Source organism: Rhamphochromis sp. 'chilingali', assembly GCF_963969265.1.
Source record: "Rhamphochromis sp. 'chilingali' genome assembly, chromosome: 8".
NCBI classification, from domain to species: domain Eukaryota; kingdom Metazoa; phylum Chordata; class Actinopteri; order Cichliformes; family Cichlidae; genus Rhamphochromis; species Rhamphochromis sp. 'chilingali'.
This window is the reverse complement of record NC_137935.1, coordinates 7,411,784-7,435,399: the sequence shown is the minus strand read 5'-3', so window position 1 is coordinate 7,435,399 and position 23,616 is coordinate 7,411,784. Positions and strand designations below refer to the sequence as shown.

Genomic DNA, 23,616 nt, shown 5'->3' with positions numbered 1-23,616 from the left:
CTTTGTTGTGTCTATTTATATTGTCCAGACACAGTGCAGAGGTTATTCAGAGGTGCCAGTGAACAAAGGAACAAAGGGTGAGAAATATTTCTCTTATTGTCTCCACTCTTATTGCTTTTTTCAAAGAAAAACTTTGAGATTTGTGGTTTTCATATTTTTTTTCTTTTTAACCTGAACATATAATTCAACTTATCAGCTGTGAATTTCAGTTTTTTGGTCAGCATGTGACTGTAAACATGTTTCTGGTTTGACTTGTTCTTAGATGATCACGCTGCTGTGTTCTTAAGCCAAAATGGTATGTAAAGTAATTTTCACTTTTTAAAACTATCAGAAATGTTTAAGTCTTACTCTACTTGAAAATTTTACTACTGTTACTACCTTCTGTGCTGGGTTATCTCTCTCATTAGGTAAAAAGCATGAAGATGCCAGTGGGCTATCATAAGCATTGTGACAAGTGTTACAATGTCCACTGTCAAGTCCCTGCGCAGACCTCTGTTTCATGTATAGTCGTGAAATGTCACAAAAACTGTGGTGCAAGCCTCCACATGTGCAAGCAAGAAGAGCACCAGCTTCTCTGTCCAAATGAGATAGTGCCTTGCCTTAATGTTTATTATGGCTGTCCTCTCACCATGCTGCGCCACAGGCTGGCCAAACACTTAGAGGTCTGTCCTGCCAGCTTGGTCTGTTGCTCTCAGGAGTGGAACCGCTGGCCTATTTCAGAAAGTGACCTGACCTTTTATAGAAATGTTTCTGAAAACCCTGTGGTAAACACTGAGGAAAATCTTGATGTTGCTATGGCTCATAGGGACCAAGAGCAGCTGTTTCAATCAATCAAAATGAAGAACATTTTTCCCGAGTTGATATTGGAGGATTCTGCCGTGCAAAACATTGCTGCTGGAATCAACAGTCCTGCAGATAATGCTTGCTGTTCTGTAGACAGTGGTGAATATACAGAAAATGGCAGTGCAAAGTTGGACGAAGAACTGAGTCAAGAGGAGAGAGATACTTTGGCAAAGTGCACAGATGTGACAAGTATTCAAAATTATAGCTCCTGGGAGAAAATATTCAATAAGGAGAAGGAGGGATGCAAGCAAACCATCAAAAACCTGAATAAGGGAGAAAAAGGAAAAGAAAAGGAAGACCAAGAATCATCAAAGAGTCAGAAAGAATTACACCAGGGTGGAGAATGTCCTGTAACTGCCAGAACCATGGACGGTGCCACTGGCCTTGCACCATGGCAAGATGGGGTCCTTGAGCGTTTAGGCAAAGAAGTCAACATTGCAGAATATAATATGTATCTGGTGCACAATGGGGTAATGCTGATTAACTTTGGGCAACTTGCTGCTTGCACACCAAGAGAAAAGGATTTTGTCTATGGGAGTCTGGAGCCCATTGAGGTGAAAAGCGTCCGAACATTTAATGTGCCTACCAGCTATCGAGCAAAGCGCAATCACTTGAAAGACCCCTCGCGCAAGGCCCAAACCACACACCAGAGTGTTGACACTTCAGATCTGGGCATTTCAATTGAGGATCTTCCAAAGTGTGAAGAGGTTAGCACAACACTTCTGTGCTCCCTGGAAAAAGAACTGAAGGGACATTCGATCTCAGAGAGTGTGTCGACAGATGGTCTTTACACAGATATAGGAACACAAACGTACATCTTTTCTTCTGCACCCTTCAAGCAAGATGCTTCCTTAGCTGATGTCATAGCAGGTAAACCTTGTCGTCTTTATTTATACATCGAAGCAGAATCTGTCACTAGAAGACACAACAAAACAAGTTCAGCCTTCAGCTACATGTGTGGCCACTACTTTCGCCGTGATGAATACTGCTTTCACTTCAAGAACGTGCATTCTGACATACAAGCCTCTCTAAATGGCTGGTTTCAGCAGCGTTGCCCTTTAGCATACCTTGGTTGTACTTTCACCCAGATGAGGTTTCACCCAACAGGTCAGGAAGCAATAGTTAAGTTCTCCAAAGATGGCAGCACTCTGGTACTCCAACCAAAAGCCAATTCATCACTCTGTGCAGGTGGGAAAACCTTCAGTCCTAAAAGGAATGATGCACAAAATCTGGATCCCCTAAGCAGCCTTCCTTTGGAGATCATTCAGCATATTGCTGGTTACCTTGACAGTTTTACATTGTCTCAGTTGTCCCAAGTCTCCCATCTATTGAGAGAAGTGTGTGCCACATTGCTGCAGGAGAGAGGGATGGTCTCCCTCAAGTGGGAGAAAAAGAAACACTCCAGTGAAGGAAGTTCCTGGATTTGCCAAAAGAAAGCAAGTAATCTTATTTATCTAGATATATTGGTTTTCTTTTGCAAATGTGTTTTTTTTTTTTTTTTGTTATAGTCACTTTATATTCCCTGACCTGTAAATTTGATTGCATTCACAGATAAGTGTGTGCACCATATTGTTTTACCATTTCTATTTATTTACATCATGTCAAACTTCTCTATCAGTTTCCCTTTAGTACCTGGCATCATTCTATTAACTTTCACTGGAAAATCTGAGTCATTCATACAGTATGACAGCAGCTGCACTATAAACACTCCTGACTCTCAATAGTCCTCTCTAACAATATTACAAACTGAGCCGCAGTTGTGTTGGCAACAGTTATTGAGTTCCCACTGAATCAGACCCTGGAGATTTACTGCCTTTGTCTGTGTCCTTGCAAAATATCAGCTTCTTCTAAGGTCAGGAACCACAAGGAAATGAAATTTAGTTTTCTTTCCTGACGTTGGTGCCCAAGCAATGGTTTGCTAATTAACAGCAACAGAAGAAACAAACAAACAAAAAAAAAAAATAGCACTACATAGCATATAAAGAAAAATAAGGCGATTGTAATTGGGCATTATTAGAGGTTCACCTACGACAACTAGAATTGAACCCTGGTTAAAGTCACACAGTTAGCTAGCTTGGTGGCTCAGGCCACTACCCCACAAGGATGCCTGTTGGTCCTGGAGCCGGAAATTAACTAAATCCTCTCTGGAATTATTAGAACTGAGTAAAGGGTTCACATTTTAAGTGGTTCAGATTTATGAATACTGAGCTGTGGAAATTTAAATGCATGTTTCATTAAAGTACCATCTCTTCAGGACAAACGTTGAGCTGTGCAGAACTTTTTCAGGCTCTGTAGATGCCTGCTTATCATTATTATTAAAGAATTTTGGTAGTTTACAGAAATACCTGAATTTGGCAGCTAGGGAGTTATAACAAAATGAAATAATTAAAATCTTTTGACTGAGAACACAACTATAATGTTCCAGATTTTTTGAAGATCAAATTAAATATGCTGGTAAAAAAAAATTACTTGTTGTTGGTGAGCAGCGAAAATGAAGGTGGGATAGATAAGACATCTATTTTTCAGTTGCAATTTGGTTGTACTTGCTTTCATAATTTTTTAGCTACACAAAGTAGTTTTCCTGCTAACAAACGTGTGATCAAAGCCCCCCTGCTGGAGGTAATGAAGCAAAAAACACTATCAATGCACGTGTGTATATTTTTGCATTGACTATCTCTGTACTGCAGTGATCATGAGACAAAGAGCATGCCGATGACATCAGTGATGTGGAATGGCCTGAGACTTTGCTGCCAGTAAACAGAGTGCTACCATAACAAGTCAGATATGTGATCATTCATGGAAACATAGGATGTTAATAAGACTGTGTAGGCAACAGCTGGGTATTTGCTCTCAGATGAATTGCATAATTTGTATACATTTGTCACGGATCAAAACAGAAATAACACCATGCCCTAACATGTGATAAAAGTATTATGCGATCTAGATTCCATGGTATTTAAAAATACATTCCTCCTCATCGCAGTATACTGTAGCTGCAAAACAGTTGATAGATGCCATGACAGCCTCCCACACCTCCTTCAATTCTGCCTCTGTGTTTTACAGGTTTGGAAATTCAGCTCTCAGTTTTCCTCTGTGGACAGATGGAGCTTCAGCGATACTCCTTCCATGTCAAATCACCTGGGAACCTGCTCCTTCTACCAGAGAGAAGATCGCACTGAGCCGGTGGCTTTACCCTGCCTGGGAGAGGTCAGAGACAAACATGGGAAACTAAAGCATAAAAGATAACGCTCACGTTTCAGAGCACAGCGGGCAGACCACAACACGAGTTATGCCTTGTTTGAAATCACTGAGACGTAACATGTATGCACTCATCTGAAAAGTGGAAAAAGCCTCCGCATGTAGAGCTGCTGTATAAAATCAGAGCTGCAGTGTGTTAAAGCCCTGCAGAAAGACAATCTGTCGTATATTAGAAATAAGAATAATTTAGTGTAACAGGATATCTTGGTGATGTAATCATCCTTTTTTTTTTAAAGCATTTACTCAGATCATTTTTCTCGTTGGTGTGCAAAATTCTCTGAGATGGATCTTGTCATGCAGTGTAGTGTGGAGAGAAACGTGAATGCTAAAAGTCTTTTTTGCATTTCGAATTTTCGCATTTGGGCATGTTTTGCCTGGGGAACATCCTCATGATATTAGATGAACCATTTGGCATGACTGAGATGACAAGTGCTGTTTGTTCCAGCACATTTCATTCTTATGGTGAAAGGCAATGTTTGAAAGAAAAATCAAGGAAGGGGAAACGCTGATGACTGTTTCAGTATGACAAGACTGACATCTAGTGGATAAAAACTTAAGTATCCCATCTGTATCAAATGGTGTGGTTTGGCATTTTAATGCTGGAGATTACATCACATGCTGCATGTGTCATATTTAATAAAATACAGCAGTGCTTGCTTTGTGATGAGAACAACTCAGTTTGAAATAAGTGTGATCTGCATATGTGAATAAATGTGATTTTTAGCTGGATTCGTGACTTTTTTTAAAGCAGCACAATGAACAGAATTTAAAGAACATCATAAAAAGGTTAATTTATTGATTTCAGACTTTCAGAGAAGACGAACATCTAATGTTTTACATCACTGCATGTCAGATGTTTCAGGGTTGCGCATTTTGTTGATCACCTCTGACAGCATTTTGTTACACAGGGCAGCATATGGATTAAGGACCACAGCTTGTTGTCGAGCAAATTCACTTCCAAGTGCAGCTGCTTTTTCAAAATCTGCTCTGGCTTCATCATTCTGGCGTGCTATTCTATGTAAAAGGCCTCGTTGCACCAGCGCCTGGCAGGCAGTACGCCCAGTGCTGCCGCTCAGAGCAATCGCTTGGTCCAGATCCCCCAGGGCTCCTGCAAAGAGAACAGCACCGTGAACCAAACACATGTCTGGAAAGTTGATTTTTTTTTTTTTAGGCCATGATGTTCTAAGATACTCAGCTTTGGCTTTGGGTCAGGCTACTGAAAAATTCATTCTGATAAACACAGCTGAAATGTGCTTGAACTACTTTTCTCTCAAGTACTGTGGAAATCAAATAATGAGGAAAAAACAAAAAGTCATTCTCAAGTAAACTGCTCATAACCGAGCATTATCCATTCAAAAGCTTTATATGTATTAGTAATATCCTTGTTCTACTGGTTCAACAACACATAACAATGACTTTCAGATGAATAGACGTTCTTTTAGAAATCTGCAGTTGCTAGTGACATGCTAGTCATTAGTGAGTCAAGGACTGTTGTTTTTGCCTACAAACCTGCCCTTCTTATGTCAGGCAGCAGGTAAAAGCAACCAAACACCACACTATCTCAGAGCACCATCGCTGTTGACAAAGTGCATCAGCTAGACAAAGCTCCGGTATTCACGCTGGCCTTAGACTCGGCAGTCTGATAAGTTGGCACACCATGGCATCTCTGGAAAGGGTTATTATTGAATTTGTTGCACATACCTGCTGTGTCCCCCTTCAGTCGCAGGGCCTGTGCCCGGTTGTTATAGGCAGAGGCTCGCTGAGGAAGAATCTGGATTGCCTGGCTGAACAGCTGAAGCGCAGTTTGTAAATCCCCAGTCTCTGCTGCTGAGACACCCCGCATCTCCAGCTCTTTCACTTGCTTCAGCAACTCTCTGTCAAAGCCACTGTCTGGCAGGAGGAGATAAACAGGTTGAAAAAGGACTCAAACTCAATTGACAGGTACCGTGGAAAGGAAAACAGAGAAATGTCACTCGGAAATCAGTTTGGATTACAATGTCATGTTTTTCGCAGCCCAGAAATGGAATGTGTTCAAATAAATTCAATATACTGTGACATGATATGTTGAGACACACCAGTCAGAAGCTCATGCTCACCATCATCAATTAATTCCTCCTCTTGGTTTAGGCCGGGAATGTCTCCAAAGGGGGTGGTGGGGTTGAATATAGCCTGCAGTACAGCTCTGTCATGTGCCGAGGCCATCTTACTGTCTTACTGGTGTCTGCAAAACAAGGAGAGAAAGACAGGAAGAAAAAATCATTCCACCAAAATTACAGCAGGACAGAGATTTCTTCCTCCCCTAACTTTTGCCATTTCTATTAGCCAATCAGAGAAGGGGGCGGAAGCAGAGGTGGACTTTGAGATTTTCTGGCACTAAATACATCTGCATCCTGTTAACTAAGAAATGCAGGCCAGTAAAAACTGCATACCGCACAGCACAGACATAAGTACACCAGAATAAACTGGACGTCTGTAAACATTGGAAAAACTCTTATTGTTCACTTTATTACAGTTCGTATATTATCAAGATTCATTTTTATCATGATTGTATGTGTTTGCTTTATATCATGACATGTTCACATATGTTTAGTGTCTCTTTCAACCCCTCTGTAAAACACTCTTGCCATGTTTGAATAGTATTATACAAATACTGTTGGCCTGGCTTCATTTGACTCTTGTTGTTTTGGTAGAAGGAGACAGAATAACCCTAATGTTTTATATGATAGTTTGTGTTTGCTTGTTTGATTTATCCATAAGCATACTCTATCCATGGTGGGCCATTTTATTAACCACACAAACTGTTGCCATGAGTGGCAAAGTGGCTACTTTATAAGACCGTAGGTGTACCTAATAGAGTGGCCACAGGTGAATGCACACAGGTGCGCCAAATTAAGTGACCAGGATTTACTTAATAAAGTGGCTGGCCATAGGACTTTATCATAAAATAATAACCGTTACAACAAATACTGGGTGCTTTTATTTTCCTTTGGTTTGCTAAATTTTTGAACAATTTATCGCCCCAAAATTTACTGTTCATTTTATTCAATTTATTAAAATTTTCCAGGAAAATCAAATCCCACTGATGATTTGATTTTAGTCTCAAAAACACAGGAAAAAAAAAACTCATGTAAAAAACATGAGACCCTTGCATAGACACATTTGGGTGTTTGTGGATTTTGTGCAAGAGGTTGTTTCTCAGAAAGCTCTAGTAAGTTGTTTGTGGTACTAAAAACACAGGAAGGAAGGAAGATGATGCCGCATCCACACAGATCAGAAGCTATAGTTGCCTATCATCCCTACTGCTTGCAGATGTTCCTCCACTTAGCAATATCTGTACCAAAGTATATATACACATTGATCAACTTGCGTATTTGAAAACTGAGAACCATCAGTAAAAATATCTATGATGGTTCTGTTCATCACTCTCCTTGTGCTCTCTACAGGTAACTGAGCTCTTATACCTCTAAAGAAAAAATGTTGCTTTATTGTATGTGATTATTAATATCATTGCTGCTCCTTTGTGCTGCTTTTATCATAGAATTTATGCTTTATTTTAGTACTTCTCTTAGTATATCTCAAATTACTGCGTAGAGAAATAAAACAATTGCATAATAACTCATTTTTGATGTAAAGAAGCTATGTAAAGGTTTGCATTTAGTGCAATTTCAACAAGTTCCAATACATGTTTGTGGTGAGTGTGACTCAAGAAGTACAGTGGGTTGTCTGTTAATCATACGGTTGGTGTTTTGATCCCGTCTCTTCCAGTTTTCATATTGCAAACTGATAATATACCCCGAATAGCCCCTGATGGATTTATGCTAGTCTATACATGTTAAACAAGATGCTTAGGCATAGAATTGAAGCACTCTATGAATGTGTAGATGATAAGGTAAAAAGAACTCTCAGTGTTCAATTAGAGTAACAAAAGCACTATATACGTACCAATCCAGTCTAGGTGCTTGGTAAAGTTGCTGTAAAGTGGTACAACTGAAAGTTTCCCAGAACCTTCAGTTGTAGTACAGGCTGGTACCACAGTAATGATCCTTTAACCACATGTACCCACATTGGGGCACACAAGTTTTACCACAGTTCTGACCTTCTCAACATTTATAATTGTCATCAAAAGGCTTTCAGAAATACTAAATTGAGCATGTGTAGATATCCAAATAAAGCTCTGCTAATCTATGGTACTTAATGTACTGGCACAACAGCAGTGTGGGCCAATGACACAGAGTTTGGAGTTTTGGTTGGTTTATAATTTCTTTTAGTTTTGAAAGTGGATTATATTTGTCGGGGTTTTTTTTAAATAGTTTTTTGTGTTTCCTTGTGTTCATGAATTTCATTACCAATTTGATTGATCATATGTTTTCCTATTGTTTTATTATTTGCACCTCTACTCTTCAGGTTTGTTAGTCTCTCTTTCCTTCCTGTCTCCTCTGTCTTCTCTTGTGTTCAGTCCTCGTCTCTGTGTTAGTGACTTCTTGTTTTATTTTTCTGTTAGTGGTTCCATGTGTTTAGTGCAGGGGTAGGCAACCTTTCTGATGGCCATTTAAAATTTCCTCAGAAGTCACACACAATATAAAGAACCACTTTATAGAATTAGATTTGTTTGCAGATGTTGGCAGCTATCAGCGAATAGTTATCAGCTATTTGAAACAAATCCATAACAAGAACTCCATAACAGCAAATGAACTGTACAACAGAAAATACAAATGCTATTTATGGTCTCCTCACAACAATGATAAGAAAAATAAACTAAGCCAATATGGCATGTCTGTTAATACAGAGACACACATGTTAATCTGATATCTGGTCTCCCACTCAGAGACACAGGTCTCCGAGTGTCCAGCATTCAGACGGCTACCTGAGGACACTCATGTGAGAAAAAATCTGCTCACACAGACATGTAGAGCCAAATACTGTCAATAAGGCCTCTGCAATGTTCTGAAGACAGTTAAACTTGTCAGGTAGTGATGTCCAGCAGGTGAAAATGCAAGCTCCATGAACACGCACAGCTGTGGATTCCAGCTGCCTTAATGTTGCATTAACTGGCATTAACTCAGCCAGTTAATGTGAGTCAAATCTAGCTGCTCATTAAAGATTTCTGGTTTGATCAGAAAATAAAACATTGGTCCATACGCCTGAAAGTCACAAAAATGCATTGTGTCTCGAGTCTACGGATTTATCCATATATTTCCGTGGTGCTGATGCTGTGCTTAGCGGAAAGCTAACAACGTCCCAAGTTATTTTTAGCCAATTACAAGTTGAATCTAGTAGTTGGGTTTGTTAGCTAAGATACTGTCATTAAGAAGAGGTACAACTAATGTGTCTATGCGAGCTGATTTGCGATGTGCATCGCTGGCGCGGCCATTTATATTTTTAATGCACCTTCTCAGATTAATTCACTGCGTGTCGTGCCCAGGCCTGGACTGAGACAAAAAATCGGCCCGGGCATTTAGACTAGAGACCGGCCCCCTAGGTATTAAAGCCATTAAATGAAAACAAATGCTGTTGTGACAGTGATGTACAATCTTGTTGGTATATGTATGATTGCTATACATTTTATGTCTGATAAAAACTTTGGTTGTAAGCTTCAGATAATTATTTAATAACAGCCAGACATTTTAAATGAGAATAAGAAAGTATTTCTTAGTGCCCCCCTTTCCCTGTTAATGCCCTACCCGCCCCTGCACAGTTACCAGCTGTCAGCTACGTAGAAAAGGATCTTGGTGTTATTTGTCTCTCAGAAACAGTTCATAACTTCCCTTCAACTCATTCATGTCACCTAAAAGGTAAACCTGTTTCTCCATCACCTGTTCAGCTCTGATGATTCAGTAAGGACATCTCCTGGTTACATCTTCATGTTTCCCTCTCACCAGATATACAAACCGATATCATGACCAGCAGCTTTTACAGCTGTGGCTCCAGCAAACATCAGCTGATACTAGAAATTAATATTAAATAAATTCTAACAACAGCTGATCAAGCTTAAACATGCTGCTGTTTTTTAGCGCGACATCCGGCGGTTTCCTCTTTGTGGCGCAAAGTGGGCGATAAACAAACGAGAAAGAAAAGCCGATCAGCTGATCATTGATCAGTTTCATGATTAAAGTAGCAAAAGGAGAGAGAGGGGAGAGAATGAAGAAGAGGCAGCTATGCAGCCTAACCACAGAATAAATCCACATTTGTGTCTCAAACTGCGTCCCTTCTCAGCTCAACACGAAATGCGTAATAATTTCTCTGAATGCGGGACGATTCCGTTTTTTACGGGACGGTTGGCAACTCTACTAACTAACCTTATGAATAAAATAAAGTTCACTATCAGTAACATCATAGCACCCACCCAGCTGTATAGAAACTCTGTCATGCTAGCTAGTACCCAGTACGAGTTATTGTAACTGACTGTAAAAAGTCAGCACAACGAAAATAAACTCCACCTAAACTTAGTTTATATCTGACCCAGATAGACTGCAGGTCATAACTTCTTACCTGAAGTTCAGTTCACCTGACACTCGGACCGGCAGCTGCCTCGGGTCTGTCCTTCTCCTGCCTCCCCTTCCCTCATCCACCTGCTGGCCTCCACCACTTGTTAATTTTACTGAATCTGTGGAAGCTCCGCCATAGCCACCACCAAACAACTGAGTTATTTTACACACCAGCCAGCACCTGGCCAATCCACCACCTTTCATTATTTATACTGTTACAAAGGGAAAAAAAAAAGTCACCGGGCCACCGAGCAAATGCCCGGTATGCCCGATGGCCAGTCCAGCTATGGTCGTGCCATCAGTTAACCCTTCGTGTGCCAACTGTGGCACGCGTGCCTAGGGTTGCCGACCCCAGCCCTATAGTATCGTTTAACATCAACAGCAGAAATTTGCTGTACTTTGCAATATAAACTATCATTTCCAATACTGTAAATAAAACATAGCAAATAAAAAAACATTAGTGGTTCGTGACCCCCTTCGATCAAAGCAATATCCATTTGAAAACCTTTGTCGCAGTATGAACAGTGTAACCAATGGGAGATTTTGCCTGCTCAAAGAGTTTCATGTGAATACATTTTTCAATGTTCCACAAAGAGAAGCAGCAGAGATAAAAGGAAAATATTCATTCTGCACAGTAATAAATTACCATAACTTTATGCAACCCTGACTGATTTTTTTCTATCCTGCTAAATATTTTATATTTTGTATTAGAGATGGCACGATACCACTTTTTTATGTCCGATACCGATACCGATATCATAAATTTGGATATCTGCCGATACCGATATGAATCCGATATAGTGTTTTTTAATCAACAAAACTGTTTTTTAAATATCTTGCTGCATTTTGTATAAGTTCATACTCAAGTTTAAAACAACAACTACACTAAAGCTATTCTGTTATACCTGTATGCAAAAAAAAAATATTTCATAGTTCAGCAATACTGATCAATCTAATAAACTTAAACCTACACCATCCTCCCTATTCTGGTATTTTAAAGAGTACTTAGCGTAAATATTAAGCAACCTAACTAATAGGGTTCCAACTCCCAGCAACAACAAAAATAAATAAATAAAAAATAGGGAACCACCCCTCACGCTCCACCTCATGATGCTTAATCGCCGTAATCAACCTTAATTTGATGCAGTGTGAAAAAAAATGCACAGAAATCAATTATTTTTCAAGAAATATTAAATAGATTCAACATCTTTCTTCAACAGAATTGCAGACTGCACAGATGGTACCTTCCCAAAGGAAAAAGTACTATAGCTTACTAGGGTATATATATTAGACTTAATAGTTACTATATACAATAATGGACTTCTATTCATTTTGCATCAAATTAAAACTTTGGGTGTCAGATAATTATTTATTAAAAGCTAGACATTTTAAATGAGAATAAGAAAGAAAAGTATGTCTTTGTGCCCCCTTTTCCCTGTTAATGCCCTATCGGCCCCCCTGGCTAAACTTTGCTAGATCTGCCCCTGCACAGTTACCAGCCGTCAGCTACGTAGAAAAAGATCCTGGAGTAGAAAGTAAGATTAAATACATTCTAACAACAGCTGATCAAGCTTAAACGTGCTGCTGTTGTTCAGCCGCTGGTTTCCTCTTTCTGGTGCAAAGTGGGCCAAAAGCAAACTAGAGTCACGGACTCGCGACAGAAAAGCCGATCAGCTGATCGTTAAGCAGTTTCATGATTGAAGTAGCAGCAAGAAGAGGCAGTCGTTTGTTAAGCTTAACGCAGGAATGCTTTACAAACATTCAGAGATGGACTTACACACTTGCTTTACTTCTCTCGGGATAACTTTGTCGGAGATGAAATGCCGGGTTGCTAGCGAAGCTCCAAATGCTATCCAGACCACCGACAGGTCCTGCATGCCACAGCCGCTCTATCACGTGATGCATACTGCTCCGACGTGCTAACGTTCTGAGGTGAGTTACGGCGTGTTGCAAGTTTTGTGAGGTGCTTTCGTGATATTTAATGGATCGGATTACATTTTTTATTTTTCTCCGATATCCGATCCAGTAATTTAGGTCAGTATCGGACCGATACCGATACGTAATATCAGATCGGTCCATCTCTATTTTGTATACACTTAATGTGAATCAAATAAATCAAAAAATGGAAAAACTCACTTGATTGCAATATTTAGTACAGCACAGTTTAAACTCTTTTTATCAATTAAAGTTATCCAAATTTCAAATAATGATCTTGTACATTTTTCTCCAAAATAGTTAAGATAATATATCAATCTCAATTTGCAGCATACAGGAGCAATTTGGTAACTAGACATCAAAATTGGCCTCCATCACGCCTCTGTCTGTGGCTGTAGAACTAAATGGAAAAATCCATGTAGTTCTACAATCAGCAGAAGCCAATCAGAAAAAATCAGACTATGTGAAAGAAAGTAGCAGTATGCATCTGGCTCATCAACAGTTGCCCAAAGCATTGCAAACTTTTTCTGGGTGTCAGAAAATGTGTTCTTTTTCCAATACTCCTACACCTAAGGTCATAATATCAAAACTAACTGTGGTAAGTTGATGAAACTAACACATTACATGGTTAAATAGTTCTTCTAAAAGTTGAAATAGATTTTGTTTGCATAGGATTCCTAGAAATTGGTGAAATTTGAGGAATGAAAAATGACGCCACCATATTTGATCATATGCCCTGTTTACCTATAACTACAGCAAATGATGGTAGGCCGATTTTCAACATATACCATGTGCATCTATTAAGCCATACTTAGGAATAAATGTATGTAATGTAACTAATTTTGGACATTTTCAAGCAATAAATAGTGAAAGGTGTGATTTTGCTCCTTTTTATGACTTTATTAGTTTATATTATACTGATATGACAGATAATATACTTTATTATTTTACTTCATATAGTTTATTTTTTCTGAGTTTTAATAATGCTATAATTTGTCTAGTAATTCAGTAAGTATTTAGTATAAGTATTCAGTTTAATATTTGTCTTCTTAGTTCATTTATAGAAAGAGGAATTATCAAGTGTTAACGAGTGAGGCCCAAAATACAGAGATGCAGATTGAATTTAAAAAGACAAGCAGTTTATTTGTGCTAATGATATATGCAAACACCCGGGAACATAGCTGAAACTGACTGCAGAAACAAGACTGGGAAAGTAAAACTATACACTAGGGCTTGATATGCACCATCTGGGGCTGATTACTATATTACTGATAATAAAGAAGACAAATACAAATATTTGAAACCTATACAATTCAATTCAATTTTATTTATATAGCGCCAAATCACAACAAAAGTCGCCTCAAGGCGCTTCATGATACAGAGAAAAACCCAACAATCATATGACCCCCTATGAGCAAGCACTTTGGCGACAGTGGGAAGGAAAAACTCCCTTTTAACAGGAAGAAACCTCCGGCAGAACCAGGCTCAGGGAGGGGCGGCCATCTGCTGCGACCGGTTGGGCTGAGAGAAGGAAGACAGGATAAAAGACATGCTGTGGAAGAGAGACATAGATTAATAACAGGTATGATTCAATGCAGAGAGGTCTATTAACACATAGTGAGTGAGAAAGGTGACTGGAAAGGAAAAACTCAATGCATCATGGGAATCCTCCGGCAGCCTGTCTATTGCAGCATAACTAAGAGAGGATTCAGGGTCACCTGGTCCAGCCCTAACTATATGCTTTAGCAAAAAGTAATGTTTTAAGCCTAATCTTAAAAGTAGAGATAGTGTCTGTCTCCCAAATCCAAACTGGAAGCTGGTTCCACAGAAGAGGGCCTGAAAACTGAAGGCTCTGCCTCCCATTCTACTTTTAAATACTCTAGGAACAACAAGTAAGCCTGCAGTGCAAGAGAAAAGTCCTCTAATGGGGTGATATGGTACTACAAGGTCATTAAGATAAGATGGGGCCTGATTGTTTAAGACCTTGTATGTGAGGAGCAGGATTTTGAATTGAATTCTGGATTTAACAGGAAGCCAATGAAGGGAAGTCAAAACAGGAGAAATCTGCTCTCTTTCTAGTCCCTGTCAGGACTCTTGTTGTAGCATTTTGGATTAGCTGAAGGCTTTTCAGTGAGTTTTTTGGACATCCTGATAATAATGAATTACAGTAATCCAGCCTGGAAGTAATAAATGCATGAACTAGTTTTTCAGCGTCACTCTGAGACAGGATATTTCTAATTTTAGAGATGTTGCGCAAATGGAAGAACGCAGTCTTACATATTTGTTTAGTATGTGCGTTGAAGGACATGTCCTGGTCAAAAATGACTCCAAGGTTATATACATCTTATACCATGTATAAGATGTATATAATTATTATGGACATGTGATAACAGAGAACTTTCTATTTGAAACAGTGTAATAGTTCTGCTGTTGAATTGTTTTCTACTGACATGCTCAATGGAGCTGCTGTGTGGGAGATATTAGCGCACTCTACAGAAATAGAAATGTTCAGCGAGGGGAGGGGAGAAAAGTGGTGCAGTTGTTTAAAATGTGCAATGTAAACTTTATTTTGCATGCTCAGTTCTGTTTTTGACTGTCATATTGGTCTAAAGTCATGGCCATTTACCCACTCTCCCAATAGATTCAGTGGATTTATCAGGGCTGATAACAGTAATTATCTTAAAGAGGTGTCATGAAGTGATATGTTAACTGTTATAGTCAGTCTTACAAATACAAAGTTGCAAAGAGGATACTGAAGCTTCATCAGCTATGATCAAACCCCTTTGTTGAAACTTAGCTAATTCAAAAAATGTACAGACAAATTAAAGCCAAACTGTATCTGTTATTGATAAACATGAATAAGCTTTGAACACATAAAACTAACTTGATCTTGATCTTTTATTGCTATTTTGACTTACAGCTCTGTGGTTAGATTCATCTAGTTCTCTGTGCTGCTCCAGTACATCTGCTAGACAGGAGCACTGAGTGGTGTAGTTGAACTTACTGCTGAAGTGAAAGTGGAATTCACCACAGTTTGAGATGCACAGCTGATAAGAGTGAACTCTAGTTTCTAGCGTGTTCATAAAATTGTACTACAGCCTTAAAGAGTGCTGAATGTCACACTTGTTTTCTCAGTTCTTCGCAAAAGGAACAAAGAAAATAGTTAACTGGCACATCACAAACTATTCACCTTTTTTTAAAGAGAAAAATCTAAGGTTAGGGCTACCACCAAATGATTGATTCAGTTACAAATACTCTCAATGCCAGTTGTATGCTCTTTGATTTTGAATTTAACTTTGGAAATGTCTCAGAGTTGATGTCTCTGTTTTTCTATCTGAATTCCTGTAAATGAGTAATTTACCTGTGACATCTAAACAACCTGTGATCACTATGGGCAGGCTATTTAGCCAGAATAAAAGCAAAATAAAAAAGGTGATAACCAAGCGCACATTTTTCATTTAGTCTAAAATCAGATCAGGGACACTCAGCTCTTAAAAGTGGAAAAAATATGTAGTGCACATCCTTGTTCACCAACGGTTATACCCATACTGCAGGAAAATGATTACAGTATCAAAAGAATGTCACTGCTACTGTCATTGGTGAAATGAAGAGCACTGAGCAGACTCGGGTATAGGGAGACTGAAAGTAATAGCTTCAAATAGAGGTGCCGTTGTGTTACAAATGGGTGATAACAGCAGCAGGGAATACCCAGATGATCAAACATGGAAACACTGTGGCTTGTCAAGGTTCTCATTGGCTTAGAAAGTAACTGCAAGTATCTCCACAAATATCTGTAAGTGAGTCCCAGAGATGAAAATGGTTCCAGCTCAAAGCCTTTTCCAGTGGTTTCCAATTACTGACAGCAGTGATCTGGAACAAGAGGGAGATTGTGGAGGTATGAGTTTCTGGTACCTTTAAAAGGATAAGGCAGATCTGACATTGAACTGTAGTAGATGAAACACAATGTTTGTCTTGATAGGGGGTCCTCGGTTATTATGAACTGCATTTTTGGTTCATTTTTAGCTTTGTGAATCTTACTTTACTCAAATGATGTGGCTGTTTCAATTGGCACACAGATCCTGTGGCATTCAGAGTTGAGGTCTGTAGCTAAACACTTCTTTCTGATATTCTTGTTGTGCTGCATTATGCTGACATATTTATTATCAACTAGGAGTATAGGATTTTGCTGCATGCTTCTATTCAAAGAATATCCACAAGGTTTACCCTTTAGCTAATGTATTAAAAATGAAATGAAATGTACAAAATCGTGCATGTTGTGAAATATTGTGGCTGCAAGGCAATGGCTACTGTTGGCTCTACATGATGTAGGCGTATTTGCCTATTTATTAGTGATCAAGAAAAGACTTCATGACCTGAGCCACAGAGGCAGACTACCTCTGGGAGACCTCACAACAGAAAGGTCAGGCTAAGGTTTATTTAAAAAATACAAAAAAATACAGAATTAGAGTTCTGGAACAAAGTGCTGTAGACTGATGAGATAAAATCTAAAGCAAGAATATCTCACGATAGCTTGAGCTTAAAAGCTGCCAGTAGAACTGGCACACTAGCATTTTCAATTCACTGCTGATCAAGGAAATGGGATGCACACAGAAGTATATAAGAGCTTTGGATGTGCACAGATTCCAGAAACTCTCTGATAACATTATATTATTAGGGAGTTTTTTTTCCTGTTTTTAGAGGGACCAAAGTTTGTTTTAGGGTAAAGAGGTGGAATGTCATTGATTAAAGTGGCTGCTGTGACTGGGAGAAAAGTTTTAAGCATGTACTGTTTATGCTTTAAACATTTAGGGCAATGGCTGCAAAGAGTTTGCAGATTATATAATGGTTTTTCCACATTTTGGACAAAACGATCCATCTCCCACTTCTTTGAATGTTGATTTAAATATGCTTAAATTAAAGGTTAGATTTGGTACTTAATATCTATCATTTTAATTCAGTTAGAATGGCTGTAGCACATACCCTGAAGAAAGAAAGAAAGAAAAGCAATCATTCAAATACTTGCAGTTGAGGCTCTGGATTTAAACGTCTGTTATACTTCTGCATTTTTTTCTGAAGTTAAATCCTTTAGGCAGAAAGGTTACTTTCTTAGATGAGGGAAATCTGTGAGAAATAAAGACTTGATTGCTGAGCTGAGAGAAGTTTCATTTTTAGCCACTTGAGAGAGCTCTTGCTGCTTTTATTTCAGCTGGGCCTCCTGCTCTCCTTCCACTAAGTCAGCACACATAGCTTGATCCTGCAGGACTCCCATTTTCCACAGGGTAATACAAGTTAAAGAGTAAGGGCTGGGCTATCATGTCCACGGTCACTCAGTAAGAAGTAGATTTTCTGCAGACCCATGGTGTGTTCCCCATGGTCTCCCTTATAGTGCAAAAGCAGAAAGGCAATTGTGTGCGGATTATCGGTCTCCTATTACCACAAATGTCATTGCATCAGCACCACTTAGCCTGATTATGTCAATAGAGAAACACATTGACAGTATTAACAGACAGAGGGTGGTGGTGTCTTTGGCATAGACCAACAGGGAAATTGCCAGATAATCTAAAAGCATTGACCAACAGTGGCAGCACTGCGGTAAAATCCACACATAAACAGCAGTGAGTGCATTCTTTGTATTTCTTCTGAGCAGTTGCAAGGACAATAGATTAAATCTGACTGTAAAAGCAGAGAATAAATAATGGAGCAGCATTAACTGGTGCGCTAACAGGGAATTAAAGCGAATGCTCATTAATTGTTAGTAAAATGGAAATTTCCACCACCAGTGAGATTTTGTTTTTTACAAGATATCCACTGAGTTTAGCTGAGCAGCTAAATACAGATGATTAAAATTTTGTAAGAAATGTTTCTTTTCTTCTGCTTCTTTCATTTTTAATGTCTGGTAGAGAAATTGACTTGGATAACCTAATAACTGTGAGAGGCTTTAGCTTTGCTCCACTACTGTCTGTAAATCTGACATCAAAGCTTGTGCTCATAATCCTTCTGCCCTATGGAGGTAAACAGGGGCCTCTGTGGCCTGGCCTGTTATGATGACGAAGGACTGTTGCGTGCTGTGCAGGGGCATTCTGAGCTGGATTAAAACAAAATAATCTGCTCTGCGGAGAGTTAGGGAATAAATGCAGTGGTATTTATTGTGTTAGGTAAATAAACAATGTACGCCTTTTATGGGAAATCTTTGCTAACATTGTCTGTGCTGCAGCTCAATAAGTACTACATCGTCTTGTCTCAGAATTGCAGGGAAAATATTATCCATTATTTCTGAATCCTGTATGCTTAATTTAAAGCTAAAAATGGATGGCTACCCAATTTAGCCACCACCTTTGTCATTTTTTTTAATTTGTAAATTGCACAAAATGCCGAACACCAATATGAAAACACTTCACAGCTTAAAGCCCTTTTGTTGAACATTGTAATGGGTTGTCCATGTTCTCAATCAAGTTATCCACTCTTCTTTGTGTACTCTATGACCTTTTGTGAATTTGTAAACAAGCTCCAATAAACATGCTCCGATGTGGAAATTCCTTCTGTTTGCCTCATGTTTCAGCCAGGCTCAATGTGGAAACACTGTCAGGCGCCACTGATGTCTCCCACAACGTGTGAAACGTGCTGCATGTTGGGGAATCCATATTCAAGCTCATTATAATTTATTACCAGCTCATATTGATGTTGTGGTTTGGTTTTTCTATTCAAAGAGGCTACTCAGAGTGCTCTAGTTTCAAAACTTTCAAACCCCAAACTGATGAATCCAAAGACTTGTGTGTTAGATTAAATGGTGATTTCTAAATATGCTGAAGATGTGGATGAAGTGTCAACTTGTCCAGATTGTAACCTGCGTCATGGCCACTGACAGCTAGGATAAGCTTAAGCATTCTTGCAAAGCAAGTTGGATAAGCTGTTAAGAATGTGGATGGATAAGGAAATGGATAAAATAGTATGACCCTGATGGCTCTTTGTGTGATTGTGCGACTATATGATGTGACTCCTCGCCTTGAAAAGCAACCATAGACTGTGTCTCTTTACCATCAGGGTGATTATAAGACAAGAAACCATTTGCATGTTTAGATTTAAATATTGCAATGCTGTATTTCATGGGCAAATGTCAATGGACTCGTGGACATATATTTATTCTCTGACTGACGTGTGATGCAGACAGATCTTTACTGCATTTGCTGCAACTTGACAAAAATGGCACACAATAGTAATTTTAAATGCTAATTTTAATCCTTAAACATATGCATTAATTAGCCAGGTTTTTGTTAACATCATCTCCACTATGCAAATTAATATATTTAGAACTGTCACTGCACTGCTTCCATCAGGCTGAGATGCATTACATTTACCATCCAAGTCATTCTTGTATGAGATGTCATTTATAAATGGGTTAGTAAAAACATTAAAACCCCAAACTGATGAAGTGAACATTGATCACCTTGTTGTAGTGTGCTGTAACAATCTTGGGGCCTGACACTTATATGAATGTACTTTGAAATGGAACAGCTACCTGAAAGTTGTTGTAGTCCAAGCACACTGCTTTATGTCCCTCCAGAATACTTGCTTCCTCAACTAGCAACACGTCCCATCACACTACAAAACTGGAACACGACAAAGAGCTCAAGGCAGCGATCGAACTCTCCAGATCCTGCAGATCATGGGCATTCAAAGACTGCTGTAACAAGTGTGATATCCCCACAATCCACAGAAGTTGCCTTCTGAATAATGCTGTCTGTCACACACCACAAGACATCATTTGAAGTCACATATCTATACACAAACAGGTCGGAGATGTTTTGACGGTATACAGGGGTGGTTTTAATATTGTGGCTCATTAGCGTATATCACACGTTCGACTTTTAAACTGCCAGGCCTAATTCATTATTGACTGTAAAATAGGCAGAGTATATATTTTTAAATGGTAGAATTGACATTGTAATATAATGTTGGACAAGACATACACTGACTAAGAACCATCATGGTTTGTGTTTTGAATGCAACTCTATCTTTTGAGTTTTAAAACAAAATTAGATTCACGTGGGCATACACATTCCCTCATGCTTCCAACCAACCAACCAACCAACCAACCAACCAACCAACCAACCATGATTAAAATCATGATTGCATCAACTGAGGCACAGAGGAAAAACTAAATCCAAATAGCAACTTTAGGATTCGGGATATCTGGACATGTAACTGTAATGTTTTCCCAAAGTAAAGTGGTGGAGCGTGGCCGGAACTGTCATAACGAACCAAGGATGATTTATGGTTTTTACTAGGGGGAAATACAGTGGGATTTAAGAGGAACAGGTTGCTTTGTTAGAGAGGTGATGTGTACACCTCAGCTGTTGATATAAAACAACACACTGAAACTTTAGGACAGAACTAAAACTAGTGAGGTGAGCCATTCCAACAGATTTCCCCAGGCTAATGTACATTTCAACCCTTCTGGGATTGTTTTGCAGATTTTGAGTGAAATTTGATCTCGGTTTGGAGTCATAGTGCATGCGCACAGATGTGTGTCTTTAAGGTGAAATTTAACCCATCTGAACGCATGCACTTGAATTAATACAGTGTTAGCATGCAATTTAAAAGTGTAATCTATCTACATTTAGAATATAGAAGGGACATTAAACAAAGAACATGAGTGGAAGCTTTTGTCACTAAATAATTAACTTTATTGAGAGACAAACATACCAGTGCTTAATGATGTATTCAATTTTTTTTCTATTGATGTCTAATGTTAGATTAGTGCACAGAGCTCTGTTGTACGTGCTAGTACAAAAGAGCAAATACATGCACTAGTATGTGCTAGTGCATGTATTTGCAAATCATAAGTCAAATTATTCCTTTTTTTTTTTCTTTTTCTAAATGACATCAGAAACAGCAGTATGCGACATTACGTGATGGCAGAGCTTCAGTTCATCCTTTGTCATTTTTTTTTTTTTTTTTTAATAAATAGGACAGGGGGAATGAATGAGAGAAAGAGGGGGAGAGAAAGAAAGAAAACCAAAGGGGAGAAGAGACGGTGAGAAGGGGGGGGAAGAGAGAGAAAAAAAAAAAAGAACTCCTGGGTCACCTGTATGGAGAAAAAAAAACAAAAAAAAAACAAACAAAAAAAAACAAACAGAGGAGACAGCAAACAACAAAGAGCAACATAATAATAGAGAAAACAAAGCACCATCACAATAAACTAGCTAGTCATAGATATCAATATTTACTAAATAATAAACGATATTGTGCAGCACGCAAGATAGACAGCGCACAGTGTGCTTTGAGGCAGCAGCCAAGAAAGCTTTAGTCCGCGTCTGTGAATACCCATGTGTGCATACCTGTGTGGATCAGCATGCTTGCATTCCAAAGGTTTCTCCATGTAATGATCTGCTAGGGAGTGTGGGGGGGCCACAGCCCCGTCCTCCAGGGTGTGAAGCGGGTATGGAGGAGATCAAAACTCCAGACATCCAGAGGCCCCCAGAACACAAGAGACCAAGGAAGACCAACAGAGGGGCAGCCGCGCCACTGTTCCAGTAAGAGCTGAGGAGAGTCCCAGATGAGGGCTCGCCCAGCAGCCGCGGAGCAGAAGTCAGGGGGAGTTGCAGTGACGCGCCCGTGAGCTCCGCCGGCCCCCAGCTGTGCCTGAGTGACCGAGCCCCAGGCCGAGAGGCCGGGGGCACCCCACCTCCAAAGGGGCCCGAGCGAGCCCCAGGCCCCAGGCCCCAACAAGCGGCCGCCAAGGAGTGAGCCGGTGTGTACCCGGACGCCCACCCCCAGACACAAAGAACCACCAACACACCGACACCTGAGGGAGTCCGCCACCGGCAGGGGAAGTGGTGGTGGGTGGAGATAGGCCTCCAAACCTTGGAGGGCCTGAGGTGTCCCCAGAGAGGTGGCGTCTGATACCCAACCTGACATATAGACACAGACATACAGGCACACACAGACACAAACATCCATTCCCACCCTCATGCTCTCATATGCACTCACTCCACACTCAACCAACGTGGAGACAGACATAAAGAGACGCTGTACACACAATCACACTCCCCAAGCGTACTCTACAAACCGGGTCTAGGTACCCTTGCCCCTGGAGGGGGGAATTGCACCCAGACCCAGGTGGTGTTACCCTTTTCCCTGCGGTGGGGAGAGGCAGACCACCCCGACTCCGCAGCAGCAGGGAGGCCCCACACCCCAGACCGCAGTTGGACGGCCAACTCCTCCTACTAGCCCTCCCGCTCCAGCAGGCCGCAGAGAATGGGGGTGGGAGAAGACTTCGGGATATCTGGACATGTAACTGTAATGTTTTCCCAAAGTAAAGTGGTGGAGCGTGGCCGGAACTGTCATAACGAACCAAGGATGATTTATGGTTTTTACTAGGGGGAAATACAGTGGGATTTAAGAGGAACAGGTTGCTTTGTTAGAGAGGTGATGTGTACACCTCAGCTGTTGATATAAAACAACACACTGAAACTTTAGGACAGAACTAAAACTAGTGAGGTGAGCCATTCCAACAGATTTCCCCAGGCTAATGTACATTTCAACCCTTCTGGGATTGTTTTGCAGATTTTGAGTGAAATTTGATCTCGGTTTGGAGTCATAGTGCATGCGCACAGATGTGTGTCTTTAAGGTGAAATTTAACACATCTGAACGCATGCACTTGAATTAATACAGTGTTAGCATGCAATTTAAAAGTGTAATCTATCTACATTTAGAATATAGAAGGGACATTAAACAAAGAACATGAGTGGAAGCTTTTGTCACTAAATAATTAACTTTATTGAGAGACAAACATACCAGTGCTTAATGATGTATTCAATTTTTTTTCTATTGATGTCTAATGTTAGATTAGTGCACAGAGCTCTGTTGTACGTGCTAGTACAAAAGAGCAAATACATGCACTAGTATGTGCTAGTGCATGTATTTGCAAATCATAAGTCAAATTATTCCAATGCATGTATGAATATAAATAAAGTTAAAACAACCAATCAGTATCCACTCATCCATCCATCTATCCAAATTCCTGGTTACAAGGTTTTAGATTGCAATATTTTAGAACATTTCAGGCTTTTGTACAAATCACCAAAATACAAA

The 23,616-nt window shown here is 39.7% G+C and overlaps 2 protein-coding genes across 2 annotated transcripts; one reads left to right on the top strand and one right to left on the bottom strand.

Moving 5' to 3' along the window:
* Positions 1-292: 292 nt before the first annotated feature.
* LOC308401047 (F-box only protein 40) lies at positions 293-4,089 on the top strand (the record flags this gene model as incomplete). Its single annotated transcript, XM_080889107.1, has 3 exons — positions 293-304; positions 408-2,279; positions 3,907-4,089. 3 exons carry the CDS (start codon positions 293-295, stop codon positions 4,087-4,089), a joined length of 2,067 nt encoding a protein of 688 aa, XP_080745233.1.
* A 785-nt stretch (positions 4,090-4,874) lies between these two features.
* ttc36 (tetratricopeptide repeat domain 36) lies at positions 4,875-8,068 on the bottom strand. The gene is made up of 4 exons (XM_080889334.1): positions 8,044-8,068; positions 6,198-6,322; positions 5,803-5,991; positions 4,875-5,209 (listed from the first exon to the last, which is right to left on the bottom strand). The coding sequence occupies exons 2-4, from the start codon at positions 6,301-6,303 to the stop codon at positions 4,941-4,943; spliced, it is 564 nt and encodes a 187-aa protein (XP_080745460.1). The 5' UTR covers positions 6,304-6,322; positions 8,044-8,068; the 3' UTR covers positions 4,875-4,940.
* Positions 8,069-23,616: the final 15,548 nt, after the last annotated feature.

Excerpts from the sequence above, each read along its gene's own strand:
- ttc36 (XM_080889334.1), bottom strand. The coding sequence starts at position 6,303 with ATGGCCTCGGCACATGACAGAGCTGTACTGCAGGCTATATTCAACCCC. Across the intron at positions 5,992-6,197 it reads GGAGGAATTAATTGATGATG|ACAGTGGCTTTGACAGAGAG; the intron begins GTGAGCATGAGC and ends TCCTCCTGCCAG. Across the intron at positions 5,210-5,802 it reads ACTGAAGGGGGACACAGCAG|GAGCCCTGGGGGATCTGGAC; the intron begins GTATGTGCAACA and ends TTCTCTTTGCAG.